This window comes from Eurytemora carolleeae, unplaced genomic scaffold, assembly GCF_000591075.1.
Source record: "Eurytemora carolleeae unplaced genomic scaffold, Eaff_2.0 scaffold937, whole genome shotgun sequence".
Lineage (NCBI taxonomy): Eukaryota > Metazoa > Arthropoda > Copepoda > Calanoida > Temoridae > Eurytemora > Eurytemora carolleeae.
Window position 1 is genome coordinate 105,357 of NW_019402130.1, and position 23,470 is coordinate 128,826.

The 23,470-nt window shown below is 30.9% G+C and overlaps 3 protein-coding genes across 3 annotated transcripts in view; 1 reads left to right on the plus strand and 2 right to left on the minus strand.

Moving 5' to 3' along the window:
* The window catches only part of LOC111717947 (uncharacterized), a 22,169-nt gene extending 16,186 nt beyond the window's left edge, over window positions 1-5,983 (plus strand). The window contains exons 2-7 of the mRNA XM_023493417.1: window positions 612-661; window positions 1,896-1,981; window positions 2,221-2,288; window positions 2,691-2,732; window positions 4,754-4,836; window positions 5,384-5,983. Coding sequence (XP_023349185.1) covers window positions 1,957-1,981; window positions 2,221-2,288; window positions 2,691-2,732; window positions 4,754-4,836; window positions 5,384-5,489 — 324 coding nt within the window. The 5' untranslated portion in view covers window positions 612-661; window positions 1,896-1,956 and the 3' untranslated portion in view covers window positions 5,490-5,983. The remainder of the gene's footprint in view (window positions 1-611; window positions 662-1,895; window positions 1,982-2,220; window positions 2,289-2,690; window positions 2,733-4,753; window positions 4,837-5,383) is intronic.
* A 73-nt stretch (window positions 5,984-6,056) lies between these two features.
* Window positions 6,057-7,247, minus strand: LOC111717944 (uncharacterized). The gene is made up of 2 exons (XM_023493414.1): window positions 7,136-7,247; window positions 6,057-6,929 (listed from the first exon to the last, which is right to left on the minus strand). Exons 1-2 carry the CDS (start codon window positions 7,151-7,153, stop codon window positions 6,195-6,197), a joined length of 753 nt encoding a protein of 250 aa, XP_023349182.1. The 5' UTR covers window positions 7,154-7,247; the 3' UTR covers window positions 6,057-6,194.
* A 5,272-nt stretch (window positions 7,248-12,519) lies between these two features.
* On the minus strand, window positions 12,520-20,926 carry LOC111717940 (uncharacterized). Its single transcript, XM_023493411.1, has 12 exons — window positions 20,883-20,926; window positions 20,778-20,809; window positions 20,425-20,478; window positions 20,140-20,205; window positions 19,100-19,168; window positions 17,766-17,831; window positions 15,872-15,926; window positions 15,214-15,263; window positions 14,540-14,625; window positions 14,068-14,135; window positions 13,788-13,829; window positions 12,520-12,525 (listed from the first exon to the last, which is right to left on the minus strand). Exons 1-12 carry the CDS (start codon window positions 20,892-20,894, stop codon window positions 12,520-12,522), a joined length of 606 nt encoding a protein of 201 aa, XP_023349179.1. The 5' UTR covers window positions 20,895-20,926.
* Between the last annotated feature and the right edge of the window lie 2,544 nt (window positions 20,927-23,470).

The following is a 23,470-nucleotide window of genomic DNA, read 5'->3' on the forward strand; positions in this document are numbered from 1 at the left end:
CCCCCCCCCCCCAATAGCGGGATGTTAGGTTACTTAACGTCCATTGGAATAATTAAGTAAGATAGCGGCCCGCTCTGAGAAGTTTTCATGAACAAATTCGCGCATTTTCATAAAATTGTGAATAATTTCTTTTTTTGGGAGATTAATAATATTACTTAACAACAGGATATTGCTACACTCAGGATGTTTTGTAGGCAAAATTGGTCATGGGAAACCTTGGTAAAGCAAAATTTCCATAACTTTCTTGTTACGTAGTAATTATCACATACCTTTTTATGTACATTAACGCACGACCCATTATAATAAATTACTTTAATTACATCCCTCTTGGTGAAAATGTGTTTCTGTTTTTGCTAAAACATATCATTTAATTGGACTTTTTTCAAGGAAAAAAATTGCAGATCGTCAAATTTGCAACGCTTATATATATCTTCATAATAGTCTCAGCTAGAAGACCTTTAAGCTGTCATGTTTATTTGAACACAATGTAGTTATAAACGTCAAAGATGTGATAATTCGTAAACTAATCAATATATCAACAAATCAGTACAAACAGATTTTTAATCTTTTTTAAACAATTACCCTTTTTTACCCTTATTTACCCTTTTTAGGGACATTGTGGCTCTTGTTCGTATCTACAAGATCTTGGAGTATATTTAAGGTGAGAAAAAAAAACTTATTTTTTTTAATAAAAATGTTTGCTGCATGAGATCGGAAATTATGGTTAATTCCTTTAGAGATCAATAATTCGCACATAAGTGTCCTTAGCAGCTAAACAGATTAAATCCGTACAGAAGTGTCCTTGGCATCTAAACAGATTAAATCCGTACATAAGTGTCCTTAGCAGCTTAACGGATGAAATTAATTTATTTTGGACACCGACCAGATGCCAAACGAAATCTTCTTTAGTAGTAAATGCTTTATTACTTAAAGGGAGTCTACGGCTAGAAATGGTAGTTGAGCGGAGAGTGTAGTATTGAAGAGAATTTTTTTAGAAATAATTTTAGACGTTTGTACAGTCTTATATAGGTCTCGAATGATAACTAAAAAATTTCTCTACAACACTGCACTCTCCGCTCAACTGCCATGTCTAGCCAGAGACTCCCTTTAAAGGGACTGTAAAGGAAAAATGAAAGGGTGTATAGGCTGAAAGCTAATCACTTTAGCTCTCGATCACGACCCATGAAAGTTAAATCTGATGTTCCTATCTCGAGAAATTGATATACCACTTTGTAAAATTTATACGAAAATTAATATATATACAATTTGGTATAAAAGTAGTGGGTTTAAATAGATCTAATTGTAACTTAGGTTTACTCCAATTCTAATTTTATATTTGTTATTTCTATTTTTAATAGATTTAATTCATAATATTATTTATACGTCCGTATTGCTTGACCAGAAATTCCACCAATGGCAGTGCAGTAAAGTGGTCACGTGATCCAGGCAGAGACATGTGACCATGGTATACTGCTCTGCCATTGGTGATAGTTCTGGTCACGTAATTTAAGTTTAAGATTTTCTAAATTTTACATATATGAACTTTCGTATAATTTTAACACAGTTTTACATCAATTTCTCGAGACAGGAACAACAGATCAAACTTTCATGGGTCGCGATCAAGAGCTAAAGTGATCAGCTTTCAGCCTATACCCCCTTCCATTTTTCTTTTATAGTCCATCATTTTTCCTTTACAGTCCCTGTAAGATTAAAAGTTTCCGCTGTGGATTTCGAGTATTTAGACCTCTGTTTACAATCAGTGGAAATATTTTTGTTAAAAAGTTTGAATATTATGCTGCATATCTTGGTCGATACGATGAAAAAAAATTATAGCCAAAAATTCGACTTTATTTTATTGATATAAACGCCCACCACTTAACAACTATATTTTTCAGGACTAATCTCACAGCAGAAACACGAAATTGTGCATTCTTGGGAATAGCGCATCCGGATCTTATGCGGAATTGTCTTTTGGATCTAGGTGATAATATAATTAAAATAATATCTAACAATGAACCAGGATTGCTTGGGGGGGGGGGGTTAGATTGTAGCCCCCGTCCAACTGTAAACCTCAGATCCCCTCTTTAACCCATAGAACTCCCTAAAACAATTATATTTTTTCTTCTTGCAAGCACTTCTATACACCGTCCGTAGTATAAGGAAATTGTTCGACAGAGATGTCAATTTTTTTTTATTATTTTAAAAAATTGTTTAATCCAGGGTTTACACTGCCTTGTATTACAATCTGGGAATGGAATATGTACAATACGAGAAGACTCTGCTTGAAGGTAAAACAAATATTATTTTGGTTTTAAAGGGACTGTATGCGTAATTTCAAGTGATCCTTCATGCCAAGATGGCAATGTACCCTTAAAACCTTTATCTGATCAATTATGTGAAAGATCCCGTCGTTTTGTAAAAAAATATTTTTCCTAGATACACAAATTTTCGAAAATTAATGCATGCAGTATCGTTTTTTAGTGGATACCGAATAAATATTTACACTTTACATGAATTTAAGGAAATTTTACTTTACCAAGGGACGCTAAATAACTTAACCTCCCTAGTTTTAGGGAATTCAAGGTAGGTAATGTTGGTCAAAAGGCGGTAAAATTCATTAGTGAATTTTAACTTGCCATTTTTATAAAGTAAAAAAACTTATTAATAACTTTAAAATGATTTTTTTTCAGCCCTGCCTGTGGAACATGCTGATACAGGAACCTAATAACAGGGTATTATACGATAAATAAATGATAAATAATGAATTCAAAATTAATTATTTATAACTATACTTTACAGGGATGTAAAGGAATTTTACTTTACCAAGGGTTATCAAGACCAATTATGCTTAAACATCCTGAGCACAGCGAGGGATGTTTTTTAGACAAAATTGGTCGAGGGAACCTGTGGTCTAGTAACAATTTGATTACCCGAAATTGGTTCATGAAATCCGTGGTTAAATAACCAATTTTGTATTTCCGAAAAAGTAGTTGTGCTCAATTTTATCGTCCGTTGAGATGAAAATGCGCGATTTTTGTCCCAAAAGTTTAACAGAGTGGGTAGTTATTTTACATAACTGTCCCTAGGGACGTTAAGTAACTTAACCTACCTCTGTTGGGGGAGTCAAAGGTCGGTAATGTTGGTCAAAAGGCTATAAAATAAATAGTAAATAACTAATAAATAATTATTGATGGTAATAAATAATAATCTATCAATAAATAACAAAAATAGAATTAAAAACGATAAAAAGATTTATGCCTCAACAAAAAAGCCTAATTGTTCGTAAAAAAGTTTTTTTTTCAATTTTGGTTCAAAATCTCAGATTTTTGATGAGTCTCTCATAGACACATAAAAACTAAAAGGAACTGTAAGCGTAATGATCCTCAATGCAAAAGCTGATTCACATCGATACCCTTCATTGCTTCTTATAAGCAAGAAATGTGCAAATCATGAAAATACATAGTTTAAGGAAAATAAAACATCGACATATTATTCAACCTTGATCAGACAACGCTTTAAAGGGTACCGTTGTGAATCGGACATTGACATCTGTACATGCTGGATCCCTTAACACTATGCTTACAGTCCATTGAAAGGGTCAGACCGGCTATGTAAGATACAGGGTGTCCCAAGAAACATGGGAATTCAGTGACGAATTCGATGTCGTCTTTTTAGGTAATTCTTTGATTTAGTATAGTGATACCTACTGAGAAAGCTGTAATCTGTAAGATGTTTTGACTGCATACGGTTGTACTTAGTAAAACAAGAAAATTGCAGTATACAAACAGAGTAAACTTGTCCGTCTTCACTCTTCATCTTACTGAGACATTATAGCATCTTTACAGTCTTCTATACTTTTCATAAAATAAACTCTAGCAGACATAATAATATTATGGCTTTTGAAATTAGGTATTACAATGCTAAATCATAGCAAAGACGATATACAATTCGTCACTGAATTCCCATGTTTTTTGGGGCACCCTGTAGTTAAACTGAGTATGCAGTGTTGTGGACAAATTCTTTAGGATTCATTTGAGACATATAAAACTTTTCCACGATGTATGATAACTGAGTTTGAGTGCATAGCCGACGTTCAAAATCATGAATTTGGGTGGGCACGTTTTCAGAATCGGTTTTTTTAAATTATTAAATATATCGACGACGAAAAATAAAGTAAAAATTTACAATAAACTAATTAGATGGTTAGTAACATATTTCTCAAAAGAAATTTGTCAATAAATCAATGCTAGAATCAATTATTTCGTTTTCATCATTATATTAAGTTTCTTATTTTCTATGAATTTATTCGCAGATTTCGACAAATTCTTCAAATGTCGTCTATTCAATAATAATTCTAGAAAATCTGCAGAAAATCTTTGTGAATAATGAGAAAATAGAAACTAATTATTGAACAAGATTACTTATTTCCGATGATAAGATAAATTTTTATTTTCTCAACCTGTTCCTAAACAACTAATTAGTTTACTGTAGAATTTTGATTACATTTTTGTCGTCAATATTTAATAATTTGAAGAAAAAAAATTCTGAAAAAGTATTCACACAAAAGTACGATTTTCAACGCCAACTTTGCGCTCAAACTCAGGATTTACTGATCTTTAAACAGTTTTTTTATGTCTCAAAAGAATCCTAAAGACTTTGTCCACAACACTGCATACTCAGATCAAGTACCTTACGTACATAGCCAATGTGTCCCTTTAAATATTAAAAAATGGCCAAAAAAGTTCTTGTTTAGGCGGATGGTTCCTTGAATACGTGTTTGCAATGTGATGAGAACAATTCTGTTCCTATATTCAAATACTACTGCGGAAGAACTAGGTAAAAAAAACGCGAGGAATTATTTTTTTAAATTTTTTAAATGTCATTTCTTTTTATCTAAATATTTTACGTTTATGTTTTGAATTGAACCCCTGCGCATAAATTTTAAAATTCTGGGTTGATTTTCAAAAATAAAATTTATACTTGATTAAGAAGAATAAAATGTACAGTGATAACCAGACAACTCGAATAGTAAGACGACTTTTAGAATCAAGTTTTAACTTTAAAAAGTTCAATGACGACAAAAAACAGCAATTGTGCTGTGTAAAAAGACCCATTTCACAAAATAAATGATTTTATAAGTGTCTGGTAAAACCATTTGCCTTGTAACACCATTAAATACACTTAGGTATTGCTATAAATTCCATTGTACTCTGGTTATCACTGTATTTTACAAAAATTAAATTAAATTTTCTCAGAAATAAATGCAAATAAAAACGTTTCCCAAGAACGGAAAACCGGCCAGGGGTACATTTCTAGACTAACAAAACTTCATTTTGAAATAAGAATCAAAAATTCCAGAAAATGAAATGGTTTATGTTTTCAGGCGTTCTTCAGGAATAACAAGTGCAATCAAGCGGCCGGCTGGTTCAATATACAAAATGGAGCATTGTTATTGGTATGGACCTCTTCAGAGTCGGTACTATGGCTAATAGGTTTACAGACAAAGAAGTTAGTTATTTACCGCTAGAGGTCTCTAGTTGTTAAACAAAACTTTAAGACTAGGTTGCTCCATGCTAATTTTAAATCTTAGATTTTATAAGTTCCTGGTTAGCGGAAACAAGATGTCAGTATTCAAAGCTTTAGAAACTGATGGACAGAAAAAAATATTTATTTATTTTCTTCCATATTTTCTTTAGTTTTTGTTTTAATTGGATTAGAAATTAAAAAGTAGAATACCAATTTAAATACAACCTAACTAGTCATCATTTCTCTGTGTCATGTCACAATCTAGCTCATATTCTATGTAATTGCCATGAAATGCGCAAATTTCATTCTTAAATTATGTACAATGTACATAAACTTCTCTCATTCAGTGTACATATTTGTAAATACATAATTTCAAGTAACCCTAGTTGTCAAAATGATAATCAAAAATTGTTAATATCCAAATGTTCTTAGACTGAAATATATATGTTGTAATAGAGCCTCGACTTTTGACTATCCAAAATCAAAATGATATTTTTTTGGTAAATCCTAACTATGTATTATTAAAACAATTATGAAAATCTGTGATTTATTTAAACAGGGAAGACATTATACAATTTAATGATTTGGTTAATTTTTATTCTGGTGATTTGGATGTGAAACTTATTTAAAGTACATAACTCTTAACAAGCCTTACATCTATGGCAAGCTTAGCCATAGAAGGGAGCAGCATAGCCACCATAGGCATAGTGGGCAACGGGAACAGCATTGTATGCTCTGTGAATTGAAGAAGCAGGGAAGGAGGTGTAAGCAATATATCCGGGGTTATGAGCATGTCCGGTGGCCACAGCATTGGCATAAGGTAGTCCAGCAGCGACTTGTCCAATGGTGTAAGCATCGGCATCAGCATCGGCATCTCTCTTGCCGAGAGCATGAACATAAGGGCTGGTGTTATAAACTCCATGTGAGTACACTGAAGGAACAGCATAGCTCAGAGGAGAGGCGTGGTAGCTTGTGTGGACAGAAGAAGCAGGGTAGGAAGTATAGGCAATGTATCCTGGGTTATGAGCATGCCCGGTGGCTACAGCATTAGCATAAGGTAGTCCCGCAGCAACTTGTCCGATTGTGTAAGCATCGGCATCAGAGTCAGCTGCTCTTTTGCCAAGATAATGAGCTCCAGAATAGGCAACAGGGGCGGCATACCCGCCATATGCCACAGGAGCAGCATACCCACTATACGCTACAGGAGCAGTATTATAGGTGTAGGGAGCAACATTATAGTGATCAGCATTTCCCAGATGACCCTGGACAATCCCATTGCCGTAGCTGATACCTGTGATAACTCCGGGTTGACCGCTGAGAGCAGCACGAAGAGCAGGTACACCAGCGTTTACTTGCCCGATTGTGTAGGGGTCAGCAGAGACTGCTGCTATGGCAAGGCAGGCCTTGACAAATAAAAATAAAATAAAAATGAACCCACTGTACATTGTACACAAACAATTACATACATCATGTAGGTATCAGTTCAATCGAAAAAATAAATAAAGTCTTTAAATTTTTTGTGGAACTAAAAGAAGGATTTAAAGCAAATAAATTCCTTAGAAAACCTTTGACTGCTAAAAACTAATTTTAAGAACAATTATGAACTTACCAATACAAAGGATCTCATGGTGAAACTCTAGGAAAGACTGATGCTGGTAAAAGACAGGGTTGCCCTTTTATACCCTTCAGGGGGGAGACGCAGCTATGAGATTTTAACGCTTTCTACAAGTTTCACCTGAACCATGCACCAGTCTAACACCCTCCAGTCTTTTTCTTAAAGGTCAACTCGATCAAACTCATAAAACAATCTTTGAGCGAAATAATACTTATTTTTCATAAGATTAACTATTACAAATTAATTATAAAAAATTTATTTTTACAAATGTTCATGTTGTTTCTTGTTCATGTTGTTTCTTGTTCATGTTGTTTCTTGTTCATGTTGTTTCTTGTTCATGTTGTTTCTTGTTCATGTTGTTTCTTGTTCATGTTGTTTCTTGTTCATGTTGTTTCTTGTTCATGTTGTTTCTTGTACGAATAGTCTTCGGCTGAACATATTTTGTTAAAGGTCAATATTCTCATCTCAATCTTTTCTCAATTTTTTCCTTTTGTTTTTCCTTTTCATTTTACAAAAGCGTTATTTTATCATTATACGTTGTAGTCATATTTTAAGTTTACAAAGTGAATTATAAAAGATATTTATTATCATAAAAAATAAATATCTAAAGTTTAAAAAAAGTATGGACAGACTAAAAAGTTTTGTGTTAGATATTCGAATCCTTTTTTTTTCGAAAATTTCAAAATAAACATTTTTTTTTGCAAAGTCAACAAGCTCTGAATTTTAAATTATTACATTTAAATAATCAAAATTAAATGCAGCCAATTAGAATTATTTTCTTTTCAAACAAAGAGCTTTATGTACTTAACCCTAAAAGGCTGAGGGGTCTGATTATCCGTATATTCGGGGGGGGGGGGGGTTGTCCCTCGCCCTGTACCTAGAAAAATGCCTTAAAATAATAGTTATGAATATATAACCATAGACAAACATATGAGAGACCAATTCATCTTGAAAAAAGGTAAAGGTAGCGTTTCGCGATTTTTTTTTAATTTGAAAAAGATAAAAATTAAACATTTTGTTGCATGTTCATATAAACAAAGTTTGCATATACAATTTGGCTTGTTTGGTTCAGCTGTGACGTTTAAGCGATACAAACAAGCGGACATATAGACAAGCAAAATATATATAGATTATAGAAGATATATATATTTTACATAGTTTAAAGTTTAAACATATTTAAATGTATGAATGGTGTTTAACGCAGTATTTATTACGTTAAATATCATTTCAAGTCAACCATGAATTAAACAACTAACAGAGGAGGTATATAATGGACAGGGGTGTATGCAGTAAAGTATTCAGAGGGGGTGGGAGGGGTTAAACTTTTTTTTGGAGATGGGGGGGGAAGCAACACCAAATGGAAACATAGCCTCCACTATTTAATGGCCCCCCCCTCCATGTAGATATCACCCCTAGTTCTGGAATTTAGTTAATTTATTTCACTAATATCCTAAGTACAGATTTAATTTTATTAATCTACATTCTATAGTTCTAACTAGAAAACTCTGAAATAGGAAAACATATGTATTCTTAAAATGTGATACTTTAAAATTTTTAATGAGCATGAGACACATCAATTGTGCAGTGTAAACAGACCCATTATGCTTGATTAGTCTAGTAAATCTATTTACCTCGTAACAACATCAAATATACCTAAGTAATGCTAAAATGTCGTCTTCTATTCTGTTTTCTTGTTATCACTGTATTAGCAGTAGATTATGTAATCAGAGTCCGAATTTAATTAATTTGAGCCGCGTCTCAAATCCACCAAAAATCGATTTGAATTGAATACAATTTTAAGTGGAACCAAACATATTTAAGCAGCGGCTCAAATTCTTTAAATTCGGCCTCGGAAACGTTTTAAATATTTTAATTAAGGATCTGTCTGATTTACATCGTTCCGCCTTTTATCTTTTATTTTATCAATAATCTAGAAGAAATCATCGTTTTCCAATTTTTGGCAATAGAAATCCGCAAAGAAAATTGGAAAAACTTCACAATCAGTTTCAAGTTGTAAAACAAAGATATCATTCAATCTTGATCAGACAAAGCTTGAAAGGATGCTGTCGTGAACCTGACATACCATCCAATAACAGAACGGTCCCTGCAAAAGTTCAAATTACGTATCATGTACTATTAAAAAAAAACTTAGAAATCCTCTGCATAAAACATTTAAAAACTTGTTATGGTATTAGAACAAAAACATTACACAGTATATGTAACTACATACAGGGTGTCCCACGAAACATGACTATTGGTTAATAGTTTTGAATGTCTTCTTCCATACTGCACTGTATTAGATATTAAAGGCTGTTTGCAGTTTATTTTGTCTAAAAAATCTTTCGCTCAAATATACTTTACTTTGAAGTTAATTTTACTATGACTCCTATATAATATTTTTATTATTGTCTTTGGTATCAAACAACTTAACAAATTATAGAAGAAGGTTCTAAACTATTTACCAACTGTCATGTTTCGTGGGACACCCTGTATATAAAATTAGAAAACTTCTTAAAAGATTCTTGTTAAAAAATTTGCATTATCTCACATTAAAATAATTTTAGACTAAAACCGAATACAACCAGTATTATTTTTTGTCTTGAATATCATCATATTTGTTCATAAGAGACCCAAATAGTGTGACATGAATTGCATATTTTAGAGTTGAACAAATCTTTTTTTTCTGATATTTTCATGGTATTATACCTAAAGAGAATAGAATATATATTAGAGTGGAATTTAGTAGAAAAAAGTGTAAAACGGCCATTTTGTTGTACTGTTTCCATACTGCAGGTGTACTTCACATATTTGCGCTGTATAACCCTGGAACATCATTTTATAGAAAAGCTAGAATTAATATTGAAAGAAAACCAAATTATGAAATAGGTTTCATAATTGACCAATGATCATTTCACATAGACTCTATGCCTTTCACTTTACAAACGATGATTTTCCGTTATAACTATAAATCAAATAATGTTTTTATTCAACTAATTCATTTTATAAAGTTTATTTAACAGCATTAAACAATTCAAAATTGAAATGGATATTCTAGGGAACATACTGTATTAATGTACTCTACTGCATAAAATTTGTGAACATTTACATGATTTGTACACTTTGACTCCCTTTCAGGCTGAAAGGGACTGAAAAAATTCATACCGAGAGATTCTTTAAATTCCACTCTAATATATATTCTATTCTCTTTGATTATACCAGTGAAGTTTGTGTTGCTAGGTAGTGTGAAACCCTGAATTCCTTGAGGCGTTTCCTAACATTTAAGAACATCTGAATTTAACAGGGAAATTTCGACTTATACAAGAGGGGTTGAGGGGGGGGGATATTAAATGAAAATGTAACTTAAACAAACCAAATTAAAATCTGTTTACTTTGCAACAATAATTATGTACAGGGTTACCCACAAAGAATAATAATTCAGAGATGACTTTATATGCAACTTTTTAGACTTTGTCCCTACATTTAAGGTAATACGATATCCTTTATACCTAATCTGTTTAAAGAAATGCGCAATTCACTTTTCCTAAAATTCTGAGGTCGGCAAATTTTAAATTCTTTAAGATAATCGAATCCAAAATTTTAAAAACTACTGAAGAAATTAAAAAATAATTTCTTAAAATTAACAATGTTACATATCAATTTCTCCGTTTTCAACCAGAGAACTCAGATTCGATGGAAATTTTTGAAAAAATATCAAAATAAATGTAAACGGGAAAAATGCTCGTTTTTTTAGAAAAATACATTTTTCCGAATTTTTTTAAATGATCTCTTTTAGGACAATTACGAAGAAAATCATTTAAGACATGATAATTTTAAGATTTTTTTTGAGCAATGTAGGGCTTTTCAAACTTTACCAGCGATTATACCCTAGAGTTTAATATATTGAACTGAAAATTTAGACTAGTTACACATAGCAATAGATAAAGCTACCGCGCGCATCTATTTTCAAAAACTTTTTCAACCTGAAGTTGTAAACCTTTGATATTTCAAACTATGAATTCTGTAGTTTAAACACTTTGAAATATTAAACGGCAAAGTTTTACATATTAGAAAATTAGAATTTGAAATATCAAACTGCAAAGTTTTATATACTTGGCTTTTAGGGCGCTTCGTGCTCATCTTCTGTTTAAATTGTGAACATGTTCTTTTTGTTTACATTTTAAAACAAAGAAAAAAAANACATTTTTTTTAATTTTTATCATTCACAAACCTTCCCTGTGGTCACGTGATGTCCCACAAAAAATTTGGGCCCGATCGGTTTAGCCGTTTATTGGATACAAACAAACAGACACCCAAACAGACAGACAAGCCAAATTTATATATAGATTAGAAAAATAGAATTTGAAATTGAAACTAAGATGTCTATTTCTCTGACTGATGAACACAAAATTTAAGAATTCATTTTTATTTCATAAAAATAATATTTTCTACTATTATTATTTCATGGTCTCGCAACAGAAGATGAGGTAAGGTTTCCATACCAATAGCAGTGTTCCATCTGAGACAAATAAATTGATTCTTTTGCAAGAAAAATATTTATTACTAGACTAGCAGGGCGCCCATCTTTTATTTAAACTTTTAATTTTCTCATCGATAAAACATTATACAAAGGAGATGAGTCTTTGTCACAAACTATGATTTTCTAAATCTTTTCAACCCAATGCCGTAGACCTTAGATATTTCAAACTATGAATTCTGTTAGATGAAAGAATCTAAGATTGAAATATCAAAGGTTTACACCATCAGGTGGAAAAAATATAGGTATTAGAAAGTCAGAATTTGTTACAAAGGCTCAATTCCTTTTTGCGGATTTACAATTCTTTTTCGTGGGTTGTTTAAAATTTTACGAAAATCAAAGATTTTTGGAGACAACTTTTTGTAATTCTGAGCATCAATAAACCTTCACTGAAGTTTTGTAAGGTCCCACACAAAATTTGGGCCTGATCGGTTGAGCCGTTTTCTCGTTTATTGAAGGCTAACAAACAAACAAAGTATAAATACAGATATAATCCAAATAATACTGAATTACTCATAGCTCCGTGTGAGGTTTTTGAGGTTTTGCAAAAAATAAACAAAAATTCTCATTTTTGTTCTAAAAAATTGGGCGTAACGTTCGATTAAAATAAGCTTAAATTTTTTAATATCTTTGCAACCAGATATCGTATATGATATTTCAATCTACAAATTCAGGTTGCAAATGTTCAGCAAATTGATTTTTTTTTATCAAAATTACTGAGTTTGTCGCGGGTACAACCAAGGGAATTCGACTGTTTGATTTATTTTAATAATTATATTCTTTAAATTTATTTCCCTGATAAATAGTGTCTGGTGGTCGGTAGATGGAGCTGGGGATACCAGAGTTACGTCTAAACAAATTTTAATATTAAAAAATACAAATTTTAAAGTTTTCTAAAGGAACCTTGAAAAATTGCCAATAACTCTAATTTTTTAATCCCTATTTATTGCGCCCTGAGAGTGTAAACGTGATACAGGGTGTCCCAAAAAACATGGAAATTCAGTGACGAATTGGATATCGTCTTTGTTATGAATTAGCACTGTAATACCTAATTTAAAAAGCCATAATATTATTATGTCTGCTAGAGTTTATTTTATGAAAAGGATAAAAGACTGTAAAGATGTGTCTATAATGTCTCAGTAAGATGAACAGTGAAGACGGACAAGTTTACTCTGTTTGTATACTGCAATTTTCTTGTTTTACTAAGTACAACCGTATGCAGTCACAACATAAACAAACAAAATGTGAACATAGTAGACGAAACTCTAACAGATTACAACTTTCTCAGTAGGTATCACTATACTAAATCAAAGAATTATTTGAAAAGACGATATCGAATTCGTCACTGAATTCCCATGTTTATTGGGACACCCTGTACGTATCAGAATAGATAGTTTGAAATATGAAAAGTCATTAAAATTAGGCTGCATGGATTTTTGGATTTGAAATTAGTATTCGTGTCCATCATTGATATGAGAAGGCTAAAATTTTGCATTGTATATCCGGTCAATCATTGCATTGTATATCCGGTTCATCATAATTTTTAACCTCGCTATGATACTTTCATTTTCATCCTTAAAATAGATATTAAACATTAAAATAGATATTGTTAATCAAGGAAGATTTGGGGAAAACACAAATAAATATTTGAGAAAATTTTTTTAATCCTTTTGTTGGAGGAAAATTTAATAGTTCGGTCCATAACCCAGCAAGCTGACACGTTCTATCATTTTCCACCAGCCAAAACTCAGATTTAAAGGGACAGACCGGCTATGTAAGGTAGTTGAACTGAGTATGCAGTATTGCGGTCAAATTCTTTAGGATTCATTTGAGATTGAGACATAAAAAAACTTTTAAAAGATCTGTAAACCCTGAGTTTGAGCGCAAAGTCCGGCGTTCAAAATCGTACTTTTGGCAAGATACGNATAATAATAATAATAATAATAATAATAATAATAATAATAATAATAAGAATAATAATAATACTAATAATAATGATAATAATAATAATAATAATACTAATAATAATGATAATAATAATATTAATAATAGTAAAAATAAGAATAATAATAATAATAATAATAATGATAATAATAATAATAATAATAATACCTTGTTGAAAGGCTCATTTGTGATATAACTCCAAACACAAGTCTATAAGTCAAACAAAAATTAAATTTTTTATTTAAAAAAAAGAATTTTTAAAACATTTGGTCTTTAATTCCTAACTTAAAATAAAAAATTTATTTCTAAAAGCATGTTTAAAATAGGAATAATATTTTAAAACTGTCAAAACAATGGTTTCCTTTCACGTGTTGTTCTCGTGACGGAAATGACGTCACATTCAATAATTGGATGCCGCGTAAATGTGTTTAGAAAAAGGAATAGTTACCGAGAAGCATTCCTTCTTTGTGTTGATGATGTTCCACTCCCATATTGTAACACAGGGCTCAGAAAATCCTAAACATTTAAGCTTAGAAATATTTTTAAATCTGAGATTCTACAATTTTGAAAATTTTGGATTTCCATAAATTTGGTGCAAACAGGATTGATTTGTTGCCAATAATTTCTTGAAAATCAAATGATAAAAGTACATGTCTGGTGCTTCGAAAAAGTATGATTAAGTAAGTCAGGTAAAATGGAAAGCCAAGGCGTTGCAACACTTAAAAGTCAACCTAGTCTTGAAAATTTAAGCAAATTTTCATAGCAGACTCGATCTATGTGTTACTTAAAGGGACAGTGCACACTTTATTTTAAGTAACCCTTCATTTATAGGATGGCATGTCTGATTCACAACTAAACCTTTGTCTAATCAAGGATGAATGAGATATCCTAATTCTTCAATCTGAAAATGGTTCACTAACCCAGTTTGAGCAAGCAGTCATGCATGAGTGCGTGTGACAGAGAACCCAGAATGCCGCACTCTCTTGTAGATTCGGTCAAATTCTGTCTAAAATACAATTATTGAATTAAAAGTTTGCAATATTGCCTTTGAAGGTTGAATTTGAGAGATAAAGTTTACGCCTACTGAAATTTACAAAGAATGGGTCATTTAACTTTTCACAACTACTTTATAGGGAAGTTAAGGGAATTTTACTTTACCAAGGGTTCCCATGACTTATTTTGTCTACAAAACATCCAAAATTGGTCAAGGGAACCCGTGGTCTAGTAAAAAATTTATTTTCCGAAAAAATAGTTGTACACATTTTTATCGTGTTTTGAGATAAAAATGAGCGAATTTTTTCCCGAAAACTTTGCAGAACGGGTGATTTTTTTACATAGCTGTTCCAAGGGACGTTAAGTAACCTAACCTCCCTCTGTTGGGGGAATCATAGATCGGTAATGTTGGTCACAAGGTGGCAAAATAAATAACCACCTAAAACATTTATATTTTTGAGACTTTATTGGCGACCTAAAACTCTTTTGATAAATGGACATGAAGGTCGAATGCATGGTATGCTGTCTTAATTTCTTAATAATTCATTTGCTATGAATAATCAATTATTTTATAGAAAACAAGGGGGGGGGGAGTAATTACCTAATATAAACACCTAAGTCTTGAAGATACGAACAGGAACCACAGTGTCCCTAGGAAATGAAAAAAATAAAAATGTATTAAAATTTCTCCATAATTGTTCTTTAGATTTTGATATTATTTTCTGTAAAAATGTGGATTAGGAATACGACAAGATATAATTTTGGATAATCCAAGGAACATATAACACAGAAAAAGACCCATTTTACTTATAAAGACTGTAACCATCCATTTAAAGAGATATATACCTGATTCAAAAAGATACCTGTAATAAACCTTTAACAAATTTGGACGATATCGACGTTTTCTAGTTTAAAGTGTTGAATTCTGAAAACATCATTTGAAATTTCGAAAAATAGGGATTATTCATTCTTTATCAAACAACCTTTTCAAGGGTACCGTTGTCAATCAGACATATCATTGTCACCTCAAATGACCCCAGAGAAGAGTAATGGGAGCTCAGAGTTTCAAAATTGTGTTTCCAAAAAATTTTGATCTAAGAAAAATTTAGAAAATCCACGAAAAAAAGTATCCGGGAATTTTCTATAATTATATTGTTTAAAGAGAAAATGTTCAAAGATAGAGCCACTAAAAGAAGTTGTAATAAAAGATGGGCAAGAATCGCCCAATGAAGCCAGGTTATAAATATTTAACTATAAACCTTGTGTGTGACAGAAAAGTTTGACGCCTCTGCAAAACTTTCATTGTTGAAGTTCCTAAAAAGTATTTATGTTTATATATGAATAAATCTTAAGCTTCTAGATATGGCATTAGACAAGCATTGTCAATGTCAAATAAACAAACATAATAAAAGATAATAATGACACTTTTCTAAAAAAAAATTAATTTTCATATTTCAGCTGATCAAATATTATCTTCAGAACACCTGATAATAGCATCAATAAGAGCAAATAAGAATTTTAATTTAAATTATATTCAAAAATTAAAAGTAAATTTAAAAATTAAAATTAAATTAAAATTAATTTAAAGAAAATGTTATACTCTGCAAAAGTATTTGATTACTTACAGTCTGTATGTACCGTACAGTGTACACCTTATAAATGCCTAAAAATCGGCCGTGTACTTCAATTAAACCGGAGCTTTCGGTGCAAAAAAACCTTTATTTTTATCTTTATATATCTACTTAGTGAATATTTTTATAATTCATTTAAAAAAACATTTTTTAGCCCATATCCAAACAGGCATAGGGAACACAATAAAATGTTCTTTTATGAACAAACGTGGCGTTTGTAAATTCAATTCAAAACTCTCAGAAATTATGTTTTCCAACGCACTAAAAACTGCGCATCATTGCAATTTTGTTTAGCTAACACATAAGATAATAATCAGAAAATATACGCAGCTCATTATCAAGAGCAGCTTAATGCGGAATTATTATGATTATTGCTAGAAATGGAAAGGGGAAAGAAATATGAGAATATCATATTTGTGCTTTGTTTCCATACAGCCATAGGCGGACCCCCTCCATAACCTGTCCACTTAGAACTAATCCATTAATTCTCTTTATAAATCTACTCCATGTTGATATTGATCCACAGTTTCATTTCCTCTCTTTATACAAATACTCCGTGTGATTATTTAGATCAATACTCTTACTTTCATCCCCAACAAACAGAACAGATTATATTTACAAATACTTCAAGTTTTTATTAATAATCAAAATGTACTAAAGATAAAGTTGTCTGGGCATGTTTTGGAATTTTCAGAATCAAAACAAAAACAAACTATTGTATGTAAACCATGACTTGTACGAAATCGGTCTTTATTATTTTTTTCTGAATATTTTAAAGAAACTAGACTGTAACCGTTAAAGGGAGAGACCGGCTATGTAACATAGTTGAACTGAGAATGGAGTATTGTAGAGAAAAACAAAACGTAAAGGGAGAGACTGGCTATGTAACATATGTTGAACTAAGAATGCAGTAGTATAGAGAAAAACATTAGGATTCATTCGATACCAATGAGACATTTTTACAATTTTAGAATTTTAGAATAAGGGCGTAAATTTGTTTGTAATATTTTACCTGTTGTTTCAGCCAGCAGAAGAAAAGTTTTTTTTAAAGCTTTAATTAATGTGTACAAAACCTGTAAAAAATGTTTTATATATTAATTCGCTGTTTAGGAACATATTTCTTAAAAGAGAGTATCGATGAAATCCTTAGAATCTATAATTTCTTCATAAGAATTTGCTTAAACCTGCGAGATTTTAAAATGAATTTTGATAAATTACATTCATTGATATAAGTTCATTATTTTTCTCAGCCTGTTTGTATGCATGCAACTTATAGTTTTTAGAATAGAATTTGTTACATGTTTTGTCCATGTTATTTAAGAATTGTAAAAAACGTTTCTTCTGCTGACTGAAACGACTTTACGCCCTGATTTAAAAATTGCACACCGTAAAAATGCTTATTGGTATCAAATGAATCCTAATGTTTTCTCTACAATACTGCATTCTCAGTTCAACTATGTTACATAGCCGGTCTCTCCCTTTAAATTAACAATTGATTAATTTTTATGTTTATATTGTTTACCTTAACCAATATTTGTTCAGGCCTGCATCATTCTTCTCATCCGACCATCTTACTCCACACACAGTACTAGAATATACAGATAGATTGATTGATTGATAGATTCATTAATTGATTGATTGATAGACTCATTAATAGATTCAATGATTGATTGATTGATTGATTGATAGATTCATTGACTGATGGATTGATTTTTTGATTGGTTGATTTTTCTTATTGATCAATTAAAAACTAAATTGATTTAACGTGTGTTTCTTATATAATAATTGATTTAACGTGTGTTTCTTATATAATAATTGATTTAACGTGTGTTTCTTATATAATAATTGATTTAACGTGTGTTTCTTATATAATAATTAATTGATAACGAAAGTTTAACCAAGAACTTTGGAGACATCGAAAGAATTTAAAAAATGTCTTTTTCTTAACTTACTGATAATGGAATGCTACAGATATTTTTAAATGAGAGGTTTAATTGTTTGTTTAAAAATTGTAAAAACTAATAAATATGCATAGGAATACTTTTGCTTTTTATTGAATAATTAGTTAATTGATTGATTTATGATTGATTAATTAATTGCCTAATTGATCATTTTTATGATTGATAAATCTATTTATTAATTTATTGATTGATAATTCCTTTCATTTATTAATTGATTGAACAATTGATTGATTTATTGAATGATTTATTATCATTTACTAACTAAAAAGAGAACCTACGTTGGATTAGGATCTACAGGTGGATAATTTGGATTATCATACGGGTTCTCATCTACAGGACCAACATACCTACATAATACATTCATTCATTCACCCTTTCATTAATTCATTAATTTATTAATTTATTCATTCATTCATTTAACAAGAGGATAATTTGGATTCTCATACGGGTTCTCATCCACAGAACCAACATACCTACATTATACAGTCATCTTTGAATTTCTTGCAATGTCAGTTTAAAAATTAAAAGAATTTAGTCGCAGTACATCAAAGTGAATAAATATTTATTCACTTTGGCAGTACATAGCATAGCGTGTAACGAAATTTTTATTAAGTCTGCAAAAAATTGATAAAAATAACAATCCATTAGTATTTAAAATCTTGCATGATTTTAAACACAGCTCCTTTCTGTGATAAAAACGAAAAAATTGGTCACATGAAATTACGTTGACAGTTCCTTTAATTTATAGATGTCACAATTGACCAAAAAGTCGTAATTGTAATTCCACTTACAATGATCTTCACCCTTACATAAAGATTGATGTGACAGAACAATTGATTGATTTATTGAATGATTTATTATCATTTACTAACTAAAAACTAAAAAGAGAACCTACGTTGGATTAGGATCTACAGGAGGATAATTTGGATTCTCATACGGGTTCTCATCTACAGGACCAACATACCTACATAATACATTCATTCATTCATCCCTTGATTAATTCATTAATTCATTCATTCATCCCTTCATTAATTCATTCATTCATTCATTTAACAATAGGATAAGTTGGATTCTCATACGGGTTCTTATTCACAAAACCAACATACCTACATTATACAATCATCTATTTCCTTATAAACACATATATCCTTAAAATAGAGTCCAGAAGCCTATTTTACTTCCACATCCCAATGAGACCAAAATCCCTCTGTCCATGACTTGAACAGCTAATGCCTAATGAAAGTAATAAACCACTGCTTTTGGGTCCCTTACCATGCAGTTGATGTATCCTTTCATTCATTTATCCTCTGGATATAAAATACATGATTCATTCCATCATTGCTTTATGGACGCTTTCATCCAGAAGCAGATTAAAAATTAATAAATTGAATTTCTTGCAAAATTAGTTTAAAAATTAAAAGAATTTAGTCGCAGTACATAACATAATGTGTAACGAAATTTTTATTAAGTCTGCAAAAAATTGATAAAAATAACAATCCATTAGTATTTTTGCACATATTGCGGAATTGCATGGACACTTCATGAACACTATATTTAATTTAATTTTTAATATATTTGTTGTGATACTCACACAAAAGTCTTGGTTTAAAATCTTGCATGATTTTAAACAAAGCTCCTTTCTGTGATAAAAACGAAAAAATTGTTCACATGAAATTACGTTGACAGTCCCTTTAATTTATAGATGTCACAATTGACCAAAAAGTCGTAATTGTAATTCCACTTACAATGATCTTCACCCTTACATAAAGATTGATGTGACAGAAATTGAGTCTGGAGACAATATCTGAAGTGAGCCTTTGATGATCCTTCATCAGACACATGTTTATTGTGAAGCGGATATGCCACGCTAACAAATATAACTTGAAGTTACGTCTACAGTTCCTTTAATAAAGAATCCAAAAATAGTATATTTACTCTGGGAAGGGTTGAAGGAGTAGGTCTGGAGCTCCATGATCATGAAACCAATCTCCAAGAACTACTCTAAAACAATATTACTTTGTTTAATATAACACAGGATTACATAAGACTTTAATGATTATTATTATTATTATTGAATACTAGCTGAAGGGCCCGGCTTCGTCCGTGGAATAAAAATGAATCGAATTAAGAAAGAAGAAATATTTGATTTTTGATTAAAAAAATGTAATTTTCTAAAAAAAAATCTTCATGAATTTTTGAGAAAAAAAAAATATTACTAACCTATCTTGTCCGCAAGTGTCAGAAAATATCCCATTAAACAGATGAAGAAAAACACTGGAATCACAGTTTTTTAAATACAATAATTTTTACCAGCATTTGGAAAAGTTATAAAAATGATATGTTACCAAAATTACCGTAGCTTTCTTCTATGTGCATAATAATAAAATGTTACCATACACCAAAAATGTGTGTAAAGAAGATGATATTATAAATTGTTAAAAATTGTAAAAAATTGTAAAAAAATCTTAAAAATTCTTAAAAATTGTTTAAAAGTTCGTTAAAAATTGTTAGAAATTGTTTAACAGTTTTTTAAAAATTGTTAAAAATTGTTTAAAAGTTTGTTAAAAATTCTCCTTGTCCAATTATTGAAACCAAACGGATCCACCTAGAACCAAAACAAATTAATGAAGCAATTCTTTTTTTTTTAAATTATAGATTTTTATAAAAAAAAATTAAACCTCGAAGATCATTTTTTTGCGAATTCAGAGAAGATTGTTTTTTTTCTCACAAATTCACTAAAAGGTCAAAACTTCTGTAAGAGAAAGTGCTAAAACTGAACTCGATATCTAAAATTTAAAAGAACGGAACTGAGACCAATTTCACAATGTTTATTGGACTATGTTTATTTTATAAATTATATAAATAATAAATTTCGAAACATGTTCTGGCGCTGAATTTCTTCCATGGAATGTATAATTTAAAGTTATAACTTGAGTCTAAAAATTGTCTAATTCTGTTTCAGAGTTTTCATATTTAGCTTAATCTGCGGAAAACAGCTGAATCATATTCAGCTTAATCCGCAGTAAACAGCTGAATCATATTTAGCTTAATCTGCAGAAAACAGCTGAATCATATTTGCAGAGATTAAGTGCTTAATCCGCAGAAACCAGCTGAATCATGTTTTCACGATCTCTCAGTTTTTATGATTCTGACTTAAGAAATATCCTAAAGGTATTAACTTAAAGGGACTGTAAGCCTTAATTTCAAGTGACCCTCAATGCAACATGGCAATGGCCGATTCCCAATGGTACCCCTACACGCTTTGTCTGATCAAGTATGATTTAAATATCAATGTTTATAATTTGAAAACTGGTTATTTTCGATTGTGGGTTCTCTACAAAAGTGGCTTGCTCATTTCTACTGCAGGATAACATATAGAAATTATCAGAAAAAAAAACCTTAAAAAAAAGAAAAACAATAATATCTTCCACATTATTGATCAGAAAATGAAGGGTACTGATTTTAATCAGACAAATTGCTATCTTTGCATGAGGATCACTTGAAATTACGCTTACATGTCACTGAAATCCTACGAAATACAATACAGAAGTTTCGACCTGAATGGTGGAGGAGAGAAAAAGTTTGTGGTTGAGAGAAAAGGTAGAAAAATCAATAAAAAATATTGATTTTAAAATACTTATTTAACACTTATGACGCGTTTTGATATCTTATTTTTCTTAAATTGGTGCACAATAGTAAATCGAAAAAAAAGTTTGGAATAATAGAATACAGATTTTTTAGTCTTTTAATAAATTTGTTCGCCATTTTTTGGTATTTTCTAAAAAAGCAAGGAAAACAACAGCAAGTCAATCAAGTCAAGTGAACCATTTAAGAATGATCCACATTGGTACCTTTAAAACTTTTGTCTAGAAAATTTGGCTATGTTCTATCTGGAACAATGCAACTCTTCCTTTTTATACTTTCTTTTACAATTTAAACAGGGAATAGGAATAAAGGGAAAGGAAATGGCGCTGGTCTGCCGTGAGAAAGCCAGTCGCACTCCTTTGCAGACAAGTTCGGTAAAATTTACACACACTCTTTTGGCACAGACACACAACATGACTTGCAGTCAAGGAAATTGCAGAACAATGTCGTCGATTATAATTAAGCTATAACGTGTTGACTTAAATATATAAATAATATATTAAATGTATATTAAACTTATTTTTAAGTAAACAATTAACAATAAACAAATGTACTCTCCTAGACTGTACAAATACCGAGATTCTTATAAACCTACAGTAAACACCTTCGGTTCGGTAAACCTTACACACACTCTTTTGGTACAGACACACACACATGACGTTTCCGCCCCCTGATTTTAAATCATTAATATATAATTGTTTGATTTATAAATAAATTTTTCATATGATTGTATAAACTGGATTTTCCTCAATATAATCAACATGATGAGAGTTTTGATGATACTGCACGGAGCTAGATGTAATACACGCCATAGTCCGAACACCTGAAAATACAGGGGGTTTCATATAAACAGGATGATACAGGGGGTTTCATATTAACATGATGATACAGGTTTTTTTTTTATAAACATGATGATACAGGGGGTGTCATATAAATATGAAAATACAGGGGGTTTCATATAAACATGATGATACAGGGGGTTTCATATAAACATGATGATACAGGGGGTTTCATATAAACATGAAAATACAGGGGGTTTTGTATAAGCATTATGATACAGGGGGTTTCATTTAAACAGGATGATACAGGGGGTTTCATATACACATGAAAATACAGAGGGTTTCATATAAACATGAAACACAGGGGGTTTCATATAAACATGAAAATACAGGGGGTTTCATATAAACATGATGATACAGGGGGTTTAATATAAACATGATGATACAGGGGGTTTCATATTAACATGATGATACACGGGTTTCATATAAACATGATGATACAAGGGGGTTTCATATTAACATGATGATACAGGGGGTTTCATTTATACATGATGATACAGAGGGTTTGTAGAAACATGATGATACAGGGGGTTTCATATAATATGATGATACAGAGGGTTTTTTAGAAACATGATGATACAGGGGGTATCATATAAACATGAAAATATACAGGGGGTTTCATATAAACATGATGATACAGGGGGTGTCATATAAACATGATTCACGGGGTTTCATATAAACATGAAAATACGGGGGTTTTGTATAAACATGATGATATATGGGATTTTGTATAAACATGATGATACAGGGAGTTTCATTTAAACATGATGATACAGGGGGGT